Genomic DNA, 20,257 nt, shown 5'->3' with positions numbered 1-20,257 from the left:
TAATTCCACTTCCTTCCACAGAATGCCGTAAGAGATACTCAGTAGAGTTTGCAGTCTACATTAGGAGGAATAGGTGAGAAAGGCTATCTGGAAGAAAACCATGCAAATATTTTGGTTATATTTTTTGCTTTGGTCCTTCTCCAAGGCAATTATCATTTTTACTAGAAGTATCCAAGAGGGTTTTTAGGGTCTTTCAAGACCTCTACTGCATGTGTCTTGGATATTGCAGAACAGGTGATAAAAATGAAAGTCACTCAAATTACTGGACTTTCTGTATTGTCCTTGCTGGCAAGCTTGCCATGCTTATCCGCAAAGAGTTCTTTAAAACCTCATGTGTACCTGTGTCAGATCACAGTAGTCAGATACCCTCAAAATTTTAGTTTTTTCTGCAGTAATGAAGTGCAAAATTGACCAGTGGTAGCAGTGGTATGTAAAAGATAAAAATCAGGAGATGCTCCAAACATAAAGGTGTTCCTCGCCAAACTTGACATGTTTGGCAAAATTTGTAATTTTGTAATTGTAATAAGTTACAACTATAACAAATTTCTGTGACATGCAAAAGCTTTCACAGGAACACAGAGAAAAAATTCAGTCTTTTGATAATATTTAAAAAAATGTGTTACTTCTTGGGCAGGAGTTGTTGTAAGCATGTATTGTATGTTTCACAATTTAGACTGTTAAATGCTTCTTAACAAGGGCTAGAAAATAAAACTATTTAAACAAATATTTTTATATAATTAGTATAAATTTTAATTACAGCTCAGTATTGTCATTCTTGGATTGTAAAATGAGATCAGAGCAAAGCTTATATTCTGTGAATTTACTCCTTTGTAATGTGTGAGACTATTACAGCATTAATTTCAGGTGCAGTGGTGAGGAAAACAAATGGATTAATAATGGAAGTGTAAGAGCACCTCTATTGTTTATGTCATTTATTTTCCCTCTTTTTTTTTTTTTTTGTACTCATGCAGATATTTCACACTGCACCAGATCCCAATATTCCTCTTCCCCAACCTCAGTCCCGATCAGGTTCAAGAAGGACAAGAGCAATTTGTCTCTCCACAGGTTCACGTAAACCCAAAGGAAGATATACACCATGTCTAGCAGACCCTGACAGTAAGTTTGTCCTTGTTGACTCATTATCTTCCTTTTTATGTCTTGTCTTTTAGCTTTCCTGAACAATATCCAGTACGTATTGTATTCCAATAATTACAAGCATAACAGATGGGGTTTTGTCAGCTTTTTAACCTCTGTGAGTCACAGCTGCACTGTTGAATGACTGCATTCCTTGCTTCTCTCAGATGAGGAAGGATGTTTGGCTTTAGGCAAGTCCTGTATTGTATACACTGTTCAAAAATCTTTTTTATAGTAAGTAGACTTTATATTCTAATCTAAATGCAGCCTGCTTTGAAACTCTGAGGAGTTCATTATATGAAGTTCACCTCATTTGCTTGTACGATGATTCTTAAGGTTGGGAAACTGTAAATAGAGTCTTTCCTCTCCTCCTTTAATAAATGTAATTTAGTCAAGGGCAGGAGATCAAAACTATTACTTGGCTTTTTTCACATGCATGAAACTGTGGTCATTGGTTCAAAGTTAGCCACTGCCTAGGTTTGCCAAAACCACTGAAACTTTCTTAGTTTTTCTGGAATAGAAACAAACTCTAATATTTTGGGGAGAAACAGTATACTTCTCATATGGTGTAGTGTTTAACAGCAGTGAGTTATGCATGTAATTAATTGCTTCTTAGAATGCTTATTCATTTTCATGTAAATGTGACTATTAAAAAGACTATTAAAAAGTTTTACTTCATTTTCATCTAGTGGGCCATCACTTTTTTACTCACTGGCTGTACCATTGAGAAGTACTAAAACTCTAGCAAAGATTAAATTGTTAACAGTTCCATTACTGCAGCAGACTTCCAAAAGAACTTCTGTGTCCCTTGGTTCCTCGAGGAGATTTACATGAAACTGGTACACTAAATTAATCCATAGTTAAGGTACATCTGTTCTTGAGGATCTGTAGTAATTCTTAAGTCTGTAATGTTAGGAAATGTATATTCTTGCACAGGTGCTGCATTTTCCGTATGTTTATATTACATGATTCCTGTCAGTGAGAGTTTAAATACTAAACAAGAGCAATAGCTGCCTACACATTGATTGCCAGTGTGAATGGCATGGGATCCCAAGTAAGAAATTACAAAGTAACCATCAGTTACGTTCACCAGACAAGGAACTGGGCGAGTTTCAACTGGTTTTCGCTGTGTAACTGCAATGAATGGATGCCAGCATAAAAAAGGGGCGTTTCCGTGCAAGTATTTTGCAGAACGTGTGTGAGCTCACACTTCATTCAGACACGTCTTGTGCTGGCAGCTGGATTGAAACTAGGTCCGACCCAGGGGTTCTCCACTTGTGCTTTGCTTATTAGCTCAAGTTCAGCACTTGCTACACAGGTTCCAGTTAAGGTCTTGCTTGCGTCTGGAAGGCTGAGGCAGAAGCAGAGGTATTCTTGCCAAATATTTCTAGGTGTGGCTGGAGACAGGCAAGAGAGAGCCTTGGCTTCTGGCAATAGCAAATCCTGAAGTACTAGGTGGTTTTAAGTCATCATTTACATGAAGCACTTAACTACAGTCTACTGACTACTTCACAGTCACCAAGGCGAAGGGCTCCAGAGCGGACGCTCGTGCTGGGGCACCCTTGCTGAGGCAGCAAAAAGCGCAGGGCGAGAGCGGGCAACCCAGCCCCCAGCCTAGAGCGGGGAAGAGCAGGAAAGGGCGAGCTGCTGACGTGCGGCAGCTCTGGCGCAGCGTGGGTAGGGACAGGAGTGACGGCGGCCAAACCCCCCACCTATAAAAGCAGCCCCCAGGGAGTGCGGTGACCAGGACATGGTGCATCCATTTGCGTGTCAGTTCATGCAGGGAAGGCCGAGTGCCCCTGCTCCTAGTTCCAAAGGGAAACTCAGGCAGTGGTCATCGCCATCCCAGGAGAACACCTGGCAGCTATGGTCACCACCCGCCCGAAAGCCTCCACCAGAAGGAATGCGGCGACCCAGACGGAGATCCCGCACAAACACACAGCCGTCCAGGTCGCCGGCTGCAGGGAGTGCCTGAGCCTGTCGCTTGTACCGCAGGGCAGCGGAGACGGCAAATGTCTTCGCTGTGAGCAGGTGGATGATCTGCTCAGCCTGGTGGCAGAGCTGAAGGAGGAGGTGGAAAGGCTGAGGAGTATCAGGGAGTGCGAGAGGGAGATAGACTGGTGGAGCCGCACCCTGCCCTCCCTGGGGCCAGGGCAGCAGGCGGAGGCCCCACAAGGAGCGCAGGATCCCCTGCCCTCTTGCTGGCAAGCAGAAGGAGGGGACCTAAGAGACGGGGGGGATGGAAACAGGTCCCTGCCTGGGGCGGCAGGCGAATCCCCTCCCGGCCTCCCTCACCTTCCCAGCTGCCCTCACACAACAGATACGGGGCTCTGGAAGTTGAGGGCCAGGCAAGCGGGGAGGGAGGTGAAGGGGAAGGTCCATCCAGGGGGTTGCCGAGGGCCAGTCAGTCACCCCCACGGATTATGACTGCCCCTGTTAAGAAAAAAAGGAGGGTAATTGTGGTGGGTGATTCCCTCCTGCGGGGAACTGAGGGCCCAATCTGCTGCCCGGACCCATCCCACAGGGAAGTCTGCTGCCTCCCTGGGGCCCGGGTTAGGGACATTACTAGGAAACTCCCCGACCTCGTGAGGCCCTCCCATTATTACCCGTTGCTGGTTGTACAGGTGGGCAGTGATGAGATTGCAGAGAGAAGACCTAAAGCAATTAAGAGGGACTTCAGGGCACTGGGGCAATTGGTTGCAGGATGGGGAGCATCAATGGCAGCGAAGAATGCTGAAAGGAATGGGAAAACTCACCTGATTAACAGGTGGTTCAGAGGCTGGTGCCGCCAGTGGAATTTTGGGTTTTTCGATCACAGGGAGGTTTACACGGCACCGGGCCTGCTGGCGGCTGATGGAGATCAGCTGTGTCCAAAGGGGAAAAGGATCCTCGCCCATGAGTTGGTGGGACTCATTGAGAGGGCTTTAAACTAGGTTCGAAGGGGGAAGGGGATATAACCAGGCTTGCTAGTGAGGAGCCCAGGGGCAGCATGGCAACATTGGGGGCGAAATCGATAGCCCAGCTCAAGTGCATCTACACCAATGCACGCAGCATGGGCAACAAACAGGAGGAGCTGGAAGCCCTTGTGCAGCAGAATGGCTATGACATAGTCGCCATCACAGAAGCATGGTAGGACGACTCTCATGACTGGAGTGCTGCACTGGAGGGCTATAAGCTCTTCAGAAGGGATAGGCAAGGAAGGAGAGGCGGTGGGGTGGCTCTGTATGTTAGGGAGTGTTTTGACTGTATAGAGCTCAACAGTGGTGATGATAAGGTCGAGTGCTTATGGGTAAGGATGAGGGGGAAGGCCAGCAAGGCGGATGTCCTGTTGGGAGTCTGCTATAGACCACCCAACCAGGATGTAGGGGTAGATGAAGCGTTCTACAAGCGGCTGGCAGAAGTCTCGCAATCGCTAGCCCTTGTTCTCATGGGGAACTTCAACTTGCCAGACATCTGCTGGAAATACCATACAGCAGAGAGGCAACAGTCTCGGAAGTTCCTAGAGCATGTGGAGGATAACTTCCTGACACAGCTGGTAAGCGAGCCTACCAGGGGAGGTGCCTCACTTGACCTGCTCTTTACAAACAGAGAAGGTCTCATGGGAGATGTCGTGGTCGGAGGCCATCTCGGGCTTAGCGACCACAATATGATAGAGTTCTCGATTCTTGGCGATGTAAAGAGGAGTGGCAGCAAAACTGTCACCATGGACTTCCGGAGGGCAGACTTTGGCCTGTTCAGGACGCTAGTTGGGAAAGTCCCTTGGGAGGCAGTCCTGAAGGGCAAAGGGGTCCAGGAAGGCTGGGCCTTCTTCAAGAAGGAAGTCTTAAGGGCGCAGGAGCGGGCTGTCCCCATGTGCTGTAAGACCAACCAGTGGGGAAGATGACCGGCCTGGCTAAATAGGGAGCTTTTGCTGGGACTCAAGGAAAAAAGGAGAGTCTACCGCCATTGGAAGAAGGGGCGGGCAACTCAGGAAGGGTACAGGGATCTCGTTAGGCTATGCAGGGAGGAAATTAGAAAAGCAAAAGCCCAGCTAGAACTCAATCTGGCCAATGCTGTAAAAGATAATAAAAAATGTTTTTATAAGTACATCAGCAATAAAAGGAGAGCCAAGGAGAATCTCCATCCTTTAGTGGATGCAGAGGGGAACATTGTCACTAAGGACGAGGAAAAGGCTGAGGTACTTAATGCCTTCTTTGCCTCTGTGTTTAATAGCCAGACCAGTCATCCCCAGAGTACTCAGCCCCCTGAGCTGGAAGACAGGGATGGGGAGCAGAATGGAGCCCTCATAGTCCAGGAGGAAGCAGTTAATGACCTGCTATGCCACCTGGATGCTCACAAGTCTATGGGGCCAGATGGGATCCACATGAGAGTATTGAGGGAGCTGGCAGAGGAGCTTTCCAAGCCACTCTCCATCATCTATCAGCAGTCCTGGTTAACAGGGGAGGTCCCTGATGACTGGAGGCTTGCCAATGTGATGCCCATCTACAAGAAGGGCCGGAAGGAGGACCCGGGGAACTACAGGCCTGTCAGCCTGACCTCGGTGCCGGGAAAGATTATGGAGAGGTTCATATTGAGTGAGCTCAACAGGCAGGTGCAGGTCAACCAGGGGATCGGGCCCAGCCAGCATGGGTTCATGAAAGGCAGGTCCTGCTTGACCAACCTGTTATCCTTCTGTGACCTGGCCTGGTAGATGAAGGAAAGGCTGTGGATGTCATCTACCTGGACTTCAGCAAAGCCTGTGACACAGTCTCCCATAGCATTCTCCTTGGGAAGCTGGCAGCTCATGGCTTGGACGGGCATACTCTTCACTGGGTAAAAAAACTGGTTGGGTGGTCGAGCCCAGAGAGTTGTGGTGAATGGAGTTAAGTTCAGGTGGCGGCTGGTCACGAGTGGTGTTCCCCAGGGCTCTGTTTTGGGGCCAGCCTTGTTTAATATCTTTATCGATGATCTGGATGAGGGGATTGAGTGTGCCCTCAGTAAGTTTGCAGATGACATCAAGTTGGGTGGGAGTGTCAATCTGCTGGAGGGTAGGATAGCCCTGCAGAGGGACCTGGACAGGCTGGATCAATGGTCTTGGGGAAGAGTGGCTGGAAAGCTGCCTGGCTGAAAAGGACCTGGGGGTGTTGGTAGACAGCCGGCTGAACATGAGCCAGCAGTGTGCCCAGGTGGCCAAGAAGGCCAACAGCATCCTGGCTTGTATCAGGAAGTGTGGCAGCAGACGCAGGGAAGTGATCGTTCCCCTGTACTTGGCACTGGTGAGGTCGCACCTGGAATACTGTGTCCAGTTTTGGGCCCCTCACTACAAGAAAGACATTGAGGTGCTGGAGCGTGTTCAGAGAAGGGCAACAAAGCTGGTGAAGGGTCTGGAGCACAGGTCTTATGAGGAGCAGCTGAGTGAACTGGGGTTGTTTAGTCTGGAGAAGAGGAGGCTGATGGGAGACCTTATCACTCTCTACAACTCCCTGAAAGGAGGTTGTAGTGAGGTGGGTGTTGGTCTCTTCTCCCAAGTAGTTAGCGATAGGATGAGAGGAAATAGGCTCAAGTTGCACCAGGAGAGGTTTAGATTGGATATTAGGAAAAATTTCTTCACAGAAAGACCAGTCAAGCATTGGAACAGGCTGCCCAGAGAGGTGGGGGAGTCACCATCCCTGGAAGAGTTCAAAAAACAGGTAGACGTGGCACTTTGGGACATGGTTTAGTGGGCATGGGGGTTTTCGGTTGATGATTGGACTGATGATCTTAGACGTCCTTTCCAACCTTAATGATTCCTAGTTTTTACTTTCATTACAAATGATCCAGCCACAAAGCCAGGAGGCGTGGGGTTGCTACTCTACCCTTAATTGGTTTAGTTGTGGACTTGTTAATGTTAGGTTAATGGTTGGACTGGATGATCTTAAAGGTCTTTTCCAACCTAAACGATTCTATGATTCTATTCTACATTGCAGGAAATTAAGGAATCCTGTATGGCATGGCAAAATGAGATACAGGTTTCAAACAGAAGGGAATGATAGAAAATGGTAGTAAACGTATCTCACAAATTCAGGCTTCAGCCAATCTTGCAATTTTCAAGGGACTGTTGGTCTGTAAAGGGGGAAAATGGGGCAATCTAATCTGGAATACCAGAATTTTTGCCAGAAATAGGCAGGATATTTCAGATTATTGTACCAGTGTCAGATCCACTATACAAGGCACTGATAATTGTGCCCATATCCATAGTATTGTGTGTGGTTATGGTCACTTGTTGCCAAGGATATTGAAACATGTGGAGGCAAAAGCAGCTGTATCATGGTGGTATCTTATAACTATTGTGTGATTGAAGAATATATATTTTCTGCTTTTTGTGAAATTTGTTAATTGTATCTCCTAGCTCTTGGGAACAAACCCTACTAGAAACCAATGTGTGACTTGCTAGACTGAATCCAGTGTTCAAGATAATTCAGCCTTCACTGCATTATAGGCCAGTCCTTCCTCAATTCTGATGAGTGTTCCTACCTTTATATCATCACATCATTTCATTAAGATATTCCCACTTTTAGTTGCAAAAGATTATTGGAAATATCATCAGTACAAAGATTGTTGTGTAGGTAGGTAAAATTCTGTAATATCAGTCTAATTAAAGAAATTCATCAAATGTTCAAGGTGTAAGGAATGAGTTGTCCTTCTGCAGGATAGATATTTTATGATAGGTGTGACAATTCAGAAAACAGGATATCTATAGATAGACTTATGGACTGGTCTTAGACTGCAGAGAACCTCAGCAGCTTGGTAACCAACATAAAATTTAATTCTTGTGCCTGCAAACAATACAGTCACGTATTTAAGAACATAAATGTCACAAGTATCACATTTGCCTTATCATGGAAATCCAGCGAGATGCTCACCGCAAAGATATTGCAGCATTGTAACTGTTGAATTGCCTAAGAATATTTATATTCAATCAGTTCTTCGAAAACGCAAACTTTTATGCGAAATATTTTGGCCTGTAGCCAATTACGTTCATCAGTTCTAAAGAAATATCCACAAAATGCAGCTCTTCCAAGGTTAAAGACAGGAATATGTGTGAAACTTAGAGTAACCAGATAGATATTTTTGTCTTAAGAATCACTGCCTCTGAAACCACAGATTAATGAATTTGATGACAGGTAAGTTACAGGGGGCTAAAGGTGGCATGAGAGAAATGCACATGATTAGAAAATGTAATTATTTTTTTTGTTTCCCTCTCTCTCCCCTCCCCTCCCCTCCTCTCACTCCTCCCTAGGTGACTCTTACAGCAGTAGCCCGGACAGCACTCCCATGGGCAGCATTGAATCTCTCTCTTCTCACTCCTCTGAGCAGAACAGCACTACCAAATGTGCGCCCTCGCAGCCCAGGGAGAAATCGGGAGGGATTCCATGGATTGCCTCTCCCCCTTCTTCTAATGGCCAGAAGAGTTCAGGCCTCTGGACTACAAGTCCAGAATCCTCATCAAAGGAGGATGCAACCAAAACAGATGTGGAGTCAGACTGCCAAAGTGTAGCTTCTGTCACTGGACCAGAGAATGCTTCTCCACCAACAGACCTGACCAAAAAGAGTTCTTACAGTCTGTCTGGGCTGAAAAGGTCTTCAGCATCTTCCCTCAGATCAATTCCATCAGCTGAAGGTAATTTCCAAGATCTTTTAGGACATCAGTGTTTATTGTGAGGCATCACAAAATAAGAGCTGCATCTGAAAGCTAACAATATCCATTAATCTTTTATGGTTTTTTTAATTTTTGTGGCATGTTCTTTCAGCTTTCAAACTGCTTCTGACATATTTCCATTGTTTGTTACCTGTACAGTTCACACAGCTTAAAAGCTATCAGTGTTTCTCAGAATTTAGAGTACTCTATCCTGCTGTGCCTCACCTAGACCACTGATTTGTAAGATTGCTGGTTTATAAGAGGAGTCAGTAGCTATGGTTTATCACTGTGTCAAAGGAATGGTTTGTTGCAACGTGATTGATACTAATCAAAGCTAGCAGTTCAATTTAAAAAGTACTAGGCTTAACATACCTAGTAAGTAACAGTTTTGTCACTCCTTCTCGATGTGCCTCCTTTTTTTTTTTTTTTGACAACTGCATCTCTTCAATTGACTGAAATAGGAGATTGAGGGAAAGGTGGGGGGTTTTGGTTTGTTTTTTCTTTAGTTATGGATTTTACAGTCAATGCCTTTAGTTGAGATAGGACTGGACAGATGGGATAAAAAGGTAATCCCTGGCATGAAATCTATGTCTGAAGTCCTGCTGATGGAATGGCTGCTTCCTTCTGCCCTACTTGCATGGTTTGTTATCCAGTACTGCAAGTACATTAGCTTGAACACAAGATTATGGCTGAATGGTCCTGTATATGGACATGATGTGCAGGAACAACTACAAGTTTGCAAACTCAACTTCAGGAATCCAATTTCAATGCACAAGTTAGGATGCCAGTCTTCCTCTTCAGACAAAGAAGGATGCTGCTTCGAAGAACGCCCTCAGAGCACCTAAGTTGAGCCTATGTTCCAAATAAGCCTGTAGACAAGGCTCCTTACAAGACAGAGAAGCTTAAACATAGCTTCTTAATTTAGACAGTTCTGCTAAATGCTGTTAGCTGGAATGCCTGTGAACCCTTGCTGTACTTCTGTGAGTACATGAAGTGATATTGCACTATATCGACAGCTATGTTGGAAATTACTTTAGAAGAAGCACCTTCTTGAAATCAGTATATTTGCAGTGTTTTGGATTATGAAGATTAACAGCTGGCACTGAAACAATGAGCTCCAGTGGATTGAGTGAGAGTGCTGAGTTGGCCACTGAGCTGTCAATAGTATAAGTAATACAAGTACAGGTAGGGTAAACGTGGTTATGTGCAAAGTCCTGAAAGATTAAGAAAGTTCTCTCCTCTCTGTGCCTATGGACTATACAGGCTTTTTCCTAAGACTTCCAGATATAAATTAGTGTTATATTAACAGTATTAATAATACAGAATAATAATTATCATTAACAAAAATTTATAATATAGAATAATACTGTAGATTAACAATATTAATATAGGTATTGTTTTTATATTTGGGGATCTCTTTATACTATGATAGCTTTTAAAGCATTATTAAGCATCTGTTGTTCTTGGGAATAACACAGAAATAGACGCAGTTGTTTTGCAGAATATATATGCAAACAAGGCAGCAGTCCACAGATAGATCAGCTTGAAGGACACATGTGACTATGCTTTGTATTCATTAAAAGGACTTTTTTTGTGTGCAGTACAGTCTGTACAGCTACAGATTTGTTTTATCAAGTTACAGTAGCAATTGTTTTAGGTAACTCATAATCATTAATTCCTAAGTATTTTTTTTTAAACTGGATGAGGCTTCTGTGGATACTGAAATATTAATTCTTACAAATTAACGTGGTCTGATTTCATAGTGGATGCTGCTTCGAGCAGGAATTTGGACTAGATGACTTCCTGAGATCCCTTCCAACATGAATTTTTTCTACAATTCTATGCTGTGTACTACTTTATAAATGTTGGTTTTATTGTCACTTTTTAGTGAATGTACTATCTAGCCATTCAAGTACAATGTAATTTTCACAATTTTAATGTCATTTCTTCATTCTTGCTGTTGGTCCTTTCTCCTGGCTTTCTGCCTGAAAGCCTGTTTCTTCTCTGTCGTAGTAAGTACTTTCTCTACCTATTTTGCCTCTTTAAAAAAACCCAAAACACAACAACAAAAACTTTACTTTGCATGTTACACATGTTATGAAACAACTTCAAATTAGCTTTAATATTCCCTACAATTTGGTTGTTTTCTTTAGGTAGCAAAAGCTGCAGTGGATCTATACAGAGCTTATCTTCAGCAGATACCAAAGATACACCAAAGGCTCCACCAAACCCTGATTTGCCTCCCAAAATGTGCAGGAGATTAAGATTAGATACTGCATCAAGTAATGGCTATCAAAGACCAGGATCTGTGTAAGTCATCAAGGCCCTTTGGAGACTTGTGTTGTTACAGTGTTGTCTACTATAAAGTGATCCTGTAGAGCTACATAAGTAATTGAAAAACCATTCATGAATACTTGATTTGCATATTTCTGTATTTGTGAATTATTTATCTAGCTTCATTAAGATGTAAACAAAGGAGACATGGCACAGTCTGTTGAAGTCAGTTGAAAGACTTCCATTGACTTCATTAAACTACAGATAAGGTCTATAATAAAGAAATGTATCTTTGGAAAGTGATTAGTATTATTATCTCTGATTCTTCTGGAATTTAATGTTTCAAAGAGCATAAATGCTACTTACTGTCCATGCTGTTATGTCAAGATCATCAGATCTCATTTGTGTAAGACCAAAATTGGAGAAAGTAAAAAAAAAAAAAAAACAACCCCCAAACCCCAAACTTCTGCTCTGAAATGTCTTCGTTTGCTGCATGTTAAATAGTTGATATCTTTGTTTTTTTCTAACAGTTGGGTTTGGGGCGGGAGGGGGCGCGTTTTGAAAGGAGGATAGTTCTAAGCAATAGAGGTTATAATTTAGCTTGTTGAGATTCAGGCTAGCAATGTTTCTCAATTGACAAACTTAAGAGTCAGAAGATCTTTGCTGTAGTCATGACTTTGACCCAGAATTTCTCTGTCCCCATGAACAAGTGATTTCTAGGTCTGCAGAGCACCAAGTTCTCTAAATACTGCAGGACTCGATTCAGCCTCTCCACTTTTTAAACTGGAAGGGATCATGGTAGTCATTTCACAGACTGTTGTGTCTTAAACAGAGAACCCTGCACAGCTCAGAGTTCCAGCATGATAGTGACAGACTGGCAGTAAAAGCATTTCCAATATATCTATCGGCCATCCGTGAATAGAATTTTAAATATAGGGTGTTGAGACTTCCCTTGCTGACTCAGCAAGGCACTAGAGCATGTGGAAGTCAGGCCCCAATTAGGTTATGCCCTTAAGAATTCTGCTGAACAGGGACTTAAATTCAGCTTTTGAATTTCTGCTGTTTCTCTAAGTGAATAATTAAAACAATTTTAAAAAATGTGTCCATGTCTTTAGATGATTAACAGTGAAGTTAGTCTGTTTTATTGATGGGCAAAGTATAAAGCAAGGTGGTGCTTTATTTTCAGAGTGGCTGCAAGAGCCCAGTTGTTTGAAAGTGCTGGTTCACTTAAACAAGTTTCTTCAGGACGGTAAGTGCTTCACAGTATTTAACAATTTGTAAAATCCTTTCTGTTTTGCTGGCTTCAAAGATTGAAATAGAAGTGTTGGAGCTTTGTTCTGTGTGTTTTGGACAGCATGCAAAATCTTTGTGGTTTATTAAACTCATCCTTGATCCAGAAGAAAACTAAATCTAATAGAGAATACCAGCCTATCTGGCTATTCTGTCACCTGGGGGAATCACAGTGACAGATGCTCAGGTTAGTGATCTGCTTAATGACACAGCTACAAGAGTAAATTAATAGGATTTAAATTAGGATGAGCGTGCTGTACTTATTCCATACAGCTGTTTGTATATACATGCTTTCAGCAGAGTAGCAGACATGCTAGTTTATGGTAGTTTGCTCTTGTAGGGAAGTCCTGAATAACAGCTGCTCTAGAAAGTTCAGGATTAACTTGATCAAGATTCCTGTCTTTCCTGTACCACCTTCCATGCCTCAGTACCTGTCTGGAGAAACTGTTGCCCTTTCTTCTTGGTAGTGTGCAGCAGGAATTATTTACTTTTTCTTTACAATTGCATGCATTTACTTGGTTGGTTTGATTCATTCTTATATTAAGTTAGAATGTTCTGAGGAGTGTTTGTCTAGGAAGCAGTATCTTCCTACACATTACTAAATGCCCTACAATTAATAGGCTAAGGCAGATAGTCAAATAAATACGTGTGCGAAAAAGTCTGTCTCTCTTTTCACGGTCCCTGCATTTCAGGATCTTTGAGACAAAACATATCTTTTTGTCCATCACTTTACTCACTAATACCAGGAACTGTTAAGCTTACTGGAACTGTCAAGCAATAGGAAAAAAAAAAAAAAGTTAATCCACAAATCCAAAAGTAATAATCTAAAGTAGCACAGCTGTAAACAAAGATGCCAACATGTGCTGAGATGTGCAGCAGTGGAATATGACTGTCCTCTCTGACAGGTCTAGCAGGGACAAGAAAGAGAAAGCTGACCTGCAAAGGCCCACTGATTTTGTTAAGAGAAGCAGCTTATGTGAATCAAGGCTGTTCTTGTTTTTTGTAGTACACAAACTGCAAGGTGACCAAAAAAGACGGTGGCAGGAGGGAAAGGGAGATGAAAACAGCAGGGCATTAATTTAAGGGAGAAAAGTATAAATGAAGAGATTGGAAGCCAGTGCCCTAAGCTGAGAGCAATGACTGCTTCAGCAGTCCTGCATCATTTCACCTCTACCACTGTTCCTTTTCTTATTTTGTATTTCTCTCTCCTTGTAAACTCTCCCCTGTTGTTCCCTCAGCGCCTGTGCCACCTGTATCTGTGTATAAAAAGCATGTAAGAAGCAAAAATCTGTCAAAGGAAAAATGTGGCAGTTTGATAATGGGTATGGAGAGCAGATAACAAAGCTGAAAACGCTGAAAGGCTTAATAGCTACTCTACTTCAGCCTTTCTAAGAAAGCAGAAGAGCAACAGTAACAAGGAGATGAAAAATGAGAGGTCAGCAGGCAAAATGAGGAAGAAATAAGAAGTAGCTCAGCTGTTCTTATAGTGCTGCTCAAGTCTGAGTAAGATTTTGCAATTCAGAGCCAGCTTTTATTACCTCTCATGCATGTTATGAACATGAAGGCTGAATTAAGGCTTTGGATTGTCTTTTTTTGCTCTGAAGTATATAGAAATCATTGTAACTACATCTTGATCCACTCAGTAGAAAGGCCTTCTGAGTTCATAACTCTACTATCTAATAAATATATGCAGGAAAGAGTGTAAGACGAGAAACTATTTTTAAGCTGTCTGGTTTGATACCAGAAATACTCAAGTCAAGATAGTGTTGAACTCTGTGCCAAGGGTAATTTACCCTGCTAAAAAACAACTAGTACTGAAATTTTAAGCTACTGCTTACCTATGCATTATAGTATCTAAGTAGCTTCATTCCTGCTTGAAGCATCTGTTGCCTGTTGCGGTCATTTGTAGAGTAGGTGGATCAAAAGTACCTATACAGCTTTGCAGTCTCACATTGTCATCTGTATTCCAGCACATAATTTTGTACGTGATGCTTTACCACCACAGTGGCCTGGTCTTACTTAATTCCTTCTTGCAAGTAGTATTTACAGTCCTGCTTTCTGATTGTGTATAATGCAATATCTCTATTATGAGTGTGTGACCCCTTTTTTTTTTTTTTTTTTAATGCTGGGCCATTATTTGACCTGGCTGTTTCCTCTCCTTGTATAAATGAGCACATGCCCCCATAGCACTACCAGTTTGAACAGATTTCTTTTAGTCAGAAAGGGAATGAGAGGCCACAGTACATGTTTCAGGATTGGACAGGGAAGACTAAAATGTTATGCCCTGTCCAACCTGTGCTCTCTTTTTCCAATTCCAGAATTACTTTGACTTCTCAGTCTTCCTATTCCTCCCCTCCTGACTTAAGTTTGTTAATCAACCATCTCCCAGACTGTGGTATTAAGCTACTGTGTACACTGAGACCAATCCCTATTGCTAATCTAGTATGTATTTGAAAGAGGAGAAGGAGTTTTCTTACTGCTTTCACAAATATTGCAGTTATCCAGCAGTCTTAGTAAGGTCTGAGGTCTCTTTATTGCAGTGTCTGTACAAAAATACACCAACATGTAATCCCTGATTCTGTCTTTTCTTGAGTTTGATTTAGCGGTACACAGAAAGTCAATATGTTTCTAACATAAAGTGAGAAACTGCATCATAAGAAGAAGGATTTTCATTAGCAAAGAATACCTAGAAAAATGGGAAGGAGTTGGTGACAGCAAACAGCTCTGGCTTGGCAGCAGGATCTCTAGGTGCTGGGCTGCAACTTTAATAAGAGTAGGCTGACAGTATGAAGCCCTGTAGACCCATGCTTCCCTCCTAACCATATGATTAAATGTCCTTTCCCAGTCATTCTTCTGTTTTTATCTTCATGCTATATTTTGCATTTCCTTAAACATCTGGGATGCCTTGCCCAGTCCAGACTAGTGTTTTCCACTCAGTCAAGCTTGGCTGTAAGTCTGCCATCTTCAGGAGTCTATAAACCTTTCTTCTTCTTGTAGGATAATATTAACTGATGAGTCATCTGAGAGACATTCATGTGTTTTCCCTCATTCATTCCTCTTCTGGCTTCTGTCTTTGTCTTGCTAGACTGAAAACTCATTAGAGCAGAAGCATAGTTTTAAAGCTTATTTATGACTTTTAAAATTATTATTATTGTTGTTGTTATTAAAAAAGCCTCAGGTGTTATTGACTGCATGTAGTCAAGCAAAATGGTTTATGATCTGATGAGTACTGACCCTTTGATTGCTAGTCGAAGTTTATCGTTACGGGCTCAAAACAAACAATAAAAAGTAGGGAAAGGGAAAATGCATTTTTTTTTCTCATCTAGAGTCTATCCAGTAAAGTCATGGAAAGAAGGAAGTTCTAGGAAATGTGGGTACCATTTTCTGAAGGTTTTTTTTTTTCTTTGCACTAAACAACATGAATCACACTCTTCTCAGATTATTAGCATGATCTTAAGAGAACCATAATAGATGATGGTGATATCACATGCTTTTTAACAGCCTTGTTTGCAGGGAGAGGAGCATTAACACCATAAGTAAGAATATCCATTTTCATAATCGCACACAAAAAAAAATGCCCAGGAACCTGCAAGCCCTTTTTGTTGCTAATGCTTCTAGCTGGATAGAGTTGAAGTGAGTAATAACTAATACAAGAACCTAAGTAATCAAATCAAGTGTGGAGGCAATAACCAGGGGCTTGAAAATTGCTCCAGAATTATGAGTAAATATTCACAGAATTTGTTGCTCATTATACCATCACACAGAGTTTGTGGATAACACTGGGATGTAATTACTCTGTGTCAGGAGCCAGGTGGTGGGAAGAATCCTGTAATTCACGAGCTTTTGAGAAACTGACTTCTTGGTACCTTGTGTTTGTGCATCTGTCTAAATGTCAAATGCTGGGAAGCTTTCTGTTTCCAGAACTGAGCAAGTCAGGGTCCATGTTTTCCTACCTTCTTTTTACTTTTAAGGTCAACATACTTGGATCAGGTAAAATTAGAAGCTGGAAACAGAATAGTTTAGTAGACATAAGAGAATATAGGAGAAAAATTGCATTTATTTTTCTTAACTTTTTCTAAGGGCACCAAAACCCAACATATTTCAAGAATAACTTAAATAATTCTGCCTCACATTTAAATATTGCTGTTCTGTTCTATTATTACCTTAAATGTCTTTGGTCATAGTATTACTCAGATGTCCCATTCTTAACATGGAAAACTGGCTTGATAGTCATGCCACTAAGTAAAATCAGGTTCGAAATCATCCCTGTGCTTTAGTAAATTCATTACCAATTATCTTACATTCATTGTAACTATAATCATTATTAACAGTTACTCTACTGTTTTATATGTGTAAAATCCATGATTATGCCACACAGGAAATAGCTGTTCTGTCAGACTGTTACTGACCTGGGTCAGTATAACTAGAACATCTGTAGTGCTCTTTGTTATATTGACTTTGAGGAAAAATTATCTTGAGATTAAAGAATTCAGTTCTGGTTTATGTGTGACCTTCGGTAAAGTAATCTAATCTCCCTCTGTATATTTTAGTATATATTATGTAGATTATTAAGTATAAATTTGTATATATTATGTAGAGTAATGAAACTTCACGCCTGTCTTGACGACTGTAGATGGCAAGTTCTTCATAACAGTAGGCACCAAGGAGTTGTCTTGGAAAAATGCTAAACAGAGCGGTCTACACCAGCCAGAAAGAAAGCTAACGTTTGAGCAAAGCAGACAAACAGAGGTCCAGTGCTCATGTTGTTCTAGTTAGCAGTGGGGATGTATCCAGAATGACAGTACTGAGAGTTGAAATGTTTTCAGCATCCTGAAAATAAGGTGCCTTTGGATATCCAGGCCATGACTCAAAATTCTTGACATCCTCTGGAAATCTCAGCCTGAGAGTCTAACTCTTGATGAGTCAGTTGGTCACTTAAGATGAAGGCAAAGCACGCCACTTGGTCTAGTCATAAGTCAGCTTCAGAGCATTTTCTTCAGAGGGACAAATCAATTCTGGAAAGCTCATGCATACAAACGTGGGAATGTGTCCATCCACTTGGACCCTTTTAGAGATTCAAATGAATGATGGTGTGCTAGTACTGATTGGTACCAGGGTACGAGGCCAGGGTAGAGAGGTGTTCCCGACTCTGTTTAGGAAGTCTGTCCCTGCTTAACCTCACCAGGTGGTGTGGAACTCCAAAGGTGAAGTGCCATGGGCCCCATTGGCAGTAAAATAAAATAAAATAGACTACTTATGCTAATGCTTATGATGTGGCACTATTATTAGTCTAACTTAACAACTCTGTTATCTCACTATTTTGGGAGAAAAGACAAAATAGATTACATGTCACTTGCATATACCCTCTCAAAAAGTATGCTAGAAATTTTAAACTTTACCACAGGTCGCATACTGTGTCATTGAGAGAAATCCTGGCTGGAAGGAAAGCTGAATCAGTAATGCCCCATCACATCATACAAAGATGAAATAATCAACAAGTTCATCTTCATTTGGTATAATGTGAGTTTCTAATAACTTTAAAGAAACTCAGAAAAACTGATGGATCATATAAAAAATTGCTTTGAGTATGTAAATTAAAGGAGAGGTGTTAGGTAAAGTGCAGGAATCTAGAGAAAACTCCAAATTTCCATCTTCATGTTCTATCCATCATTTATTTTGCATTTTGCAGAATCTTAGTGCTAGAAGCCATATCAAGAGATGACCTAATCTGTCCTCCTTCTCTGGGATAGAATCATTATATATCTAACTAGTTCTTTTACAGATATCTGTGTAGTGGCTTTTTTTTTTTTTAAAATGAATTTTTAGTAATGGGAAATCTTCAATTCCAGGCCTCTCCAATTTTTGGCAGTTCCAGTGCTTCACTATTCTAACCAATAGAGGGGTTTTCCAGCTACAGATTAAGAGATATAAACTTAGCTGTCTACCTGTGGGTGTCTTCATGTCAGGTATTATTTCAGGAAGTATTTCATTGAAGGTTTTGCTGCAGGCAGTGGAACCTGCTGAGCCGTTTGTTGCACTCCCAAGTAGGCATCCAGTGTAGCAGAAGCCACGCCTGGAAGGTCTGTGGAGCTAGGCACATAGGTTATTTATAGACATCTAAATTTAGGTGTCTGAAGCCGAAACCCACCCCAAACACCTAGTTTAAATCTCCCTTGCTGCAGTGTAATCTATTTAAGTACTTTTTGCAGTCAGCCTGGAGAACAGATTTCTCCTTTTCTGTCTCATATTTACCTTCTATGTATTATTTTCTTCCATAGACTGATCAACTGTATTTTCTCACAAGTCATGTTTTTAGACCTTTAATGATCACTTTTGAATTGTCTCCAGGCAGTCCATCACTTCCTTCAGGCAATATGCTCAATTCAGTACTCATTTGAATGACAACTTCAACTAGCATGAAAGATTCCTTTTAAAAGCTGTAAATTATATACCTCTTTAAACCTCTAAGTAGGATGTTGGTCTCTTTTCTGCAATAACATGCTTGTTAACTCCAGTAAGCTTGGAGTTACTGTCTGCTGTAATTCTACTCTTCTGAACTACTGTGTAACTAGTCATTACCATCCTGTATTTGTGCAACTGATTATTCCTACTCTTCCCAGGTTTTAATTTCATGTCTTTATATGTTTTTTCTTTTTATCTCATTTATTGCAAGCCTGTATTTTTTTCTTTCAGACAAGCAAAAGCCATGTATTCCTGTAAGGCTGAGCATAGTCATGAGCTGTCTTTCCCACAGGGGGCAATATTTTCCAATGGTAAGGTATATTTTACATTCTCTTTTTACATTAAAAAAATATAAAAAGCTGAACTGTATCCACAAGATAACAGAGCGTAATTCCATTTTCCACTCTCAGTTTTTGCCCTGATTTTTCAATTGCTATTGAATAAATACTGTCTAAATAAATATATGAACAGTATATAGGATCTTTCGACAGTGTTAATTTACTGTAAATATGTTTTGTTTCACTGTTTTGTTTTGCAGTGTATCCATCAGTGGAACCAGGCTGGTTAAAGGCAACTTATGAAGGCAAAACAGGACTCGTTCCTGAGAATTATGTTGTCTTCCTCTAGTAATCGTTAGTGGACAGCAATATCTTCATGGTATCCATGGTAACAAATAATAAGCACTATGATTTTTATCTGACACAGATATGGGATCAGCCGGTTAGCTGAGTGGTAGATTTCCTTCAGATACTGCAGCTGCAGGTTACACAGCTCCCTATCAACGGAACAGAATGTAATGAAACAGTTAACAGTTTCTGTACTGAAGACGGTACTCTGTTTAAATAACTTCCATTGTTTGCAAAAGGTTGTCCTGTTCTTCTTTTATGGGTAAGGAACACTAGAGCAATAAAATCAAAAAAAGTTGCCATTTAGCTGCAGACCTTCAGGTCCTAGGATGTTGCTCACAAAAGTGTGAAATTTAGAGGCAATGCACTCTATATGACATTTCTTGCAATCTATAGTTTTTAATATGGAAAAGTGTATTTTTTTCATAATGTAAGTAATGCTTCTATTGTGGTCTAAATTCTCCCTTAGAAAACTTGATTCTAAAATTAGTCCTAATCATTTCAAATAAGAAATGTTTTCCATAAATCAGAAGTTTGAACTTCTGTTAGTCATTGAGATTGCAATATGTTATAGAATTTATGCAACTGATAATGAAATGTTTATATACTGCCTGAGCAGTAAGTGCTCATTCAAAATGTGATATTTTTAATGAATGTTTCATTTAAATACTTCTTAGATTTATTTCCTCCTTTCTATATCAGTACAGATAATATTAACAATTTTTATTTCTATGACACCTGTCATTGGGATGACATTCTCAGTGTATCTCAGAACAACATGTGTAGAAAACAAGGAGATGCTGAATCTGGAATG

At 41.1% G+C, this 20,257-nt stretch overlaps 1 protein-coding gene across 1 annotated transcript in view; it reads left to right on the top strand.

The window, feature by feature from the left end:
* ARHGAP42 (Rho GTPase activating protein 42) overlaps nt 1-19,444 on the top strand; it is a 168,940-nt gene extending 149,496 nt beyond the window's left edge. The window contains exons 19-24 of the mRNA XM_075708404.1: nt 972-1,116; nt 8,393-8,773; nt 10,945-11,101; nt 12,252-12,314; nt 19,049-19,128; nt 19,356-19,444. Of these exons, the coding sequence (XP_075564519.1) occupies nt 972-1,116; nt 8,393-8,773; nt 10,945-11,101; nt 12,252-12,314; nt 19,049-19,128; nt 19,356-19,444 (915 nt within the window). The remainder of the gene's footprint in view (nt 1-971; nt 1,117-8,392; nt 8,774-10,944; nt 11,102-12,251; nt 12,315-19,048; nt 19,129-19,355) is intronic.
* Nucleotides 19,445-20,257: the final 813 nt, after the last annotated feature.

This window comes from Pelecanus crispus, chromosome 1 (assembly GCF_030463565.1).
Source record: "Pelecanus crispus isolate bPelCri1 chromosome 1, bPelCri1.pri, whole genome shotgun sequence".
NCBI classification, from domain to species: Eukaryota; Metazoa; Chordata; class Aves; order Pelecaniformes; family Pelecanidae; genus Pelecanus; species Pelecanus crispus.
Note: the sequence above shows the minus strand (reverse complement) of the source record. Positions and strands in the feature narration are given on the sequence as shown.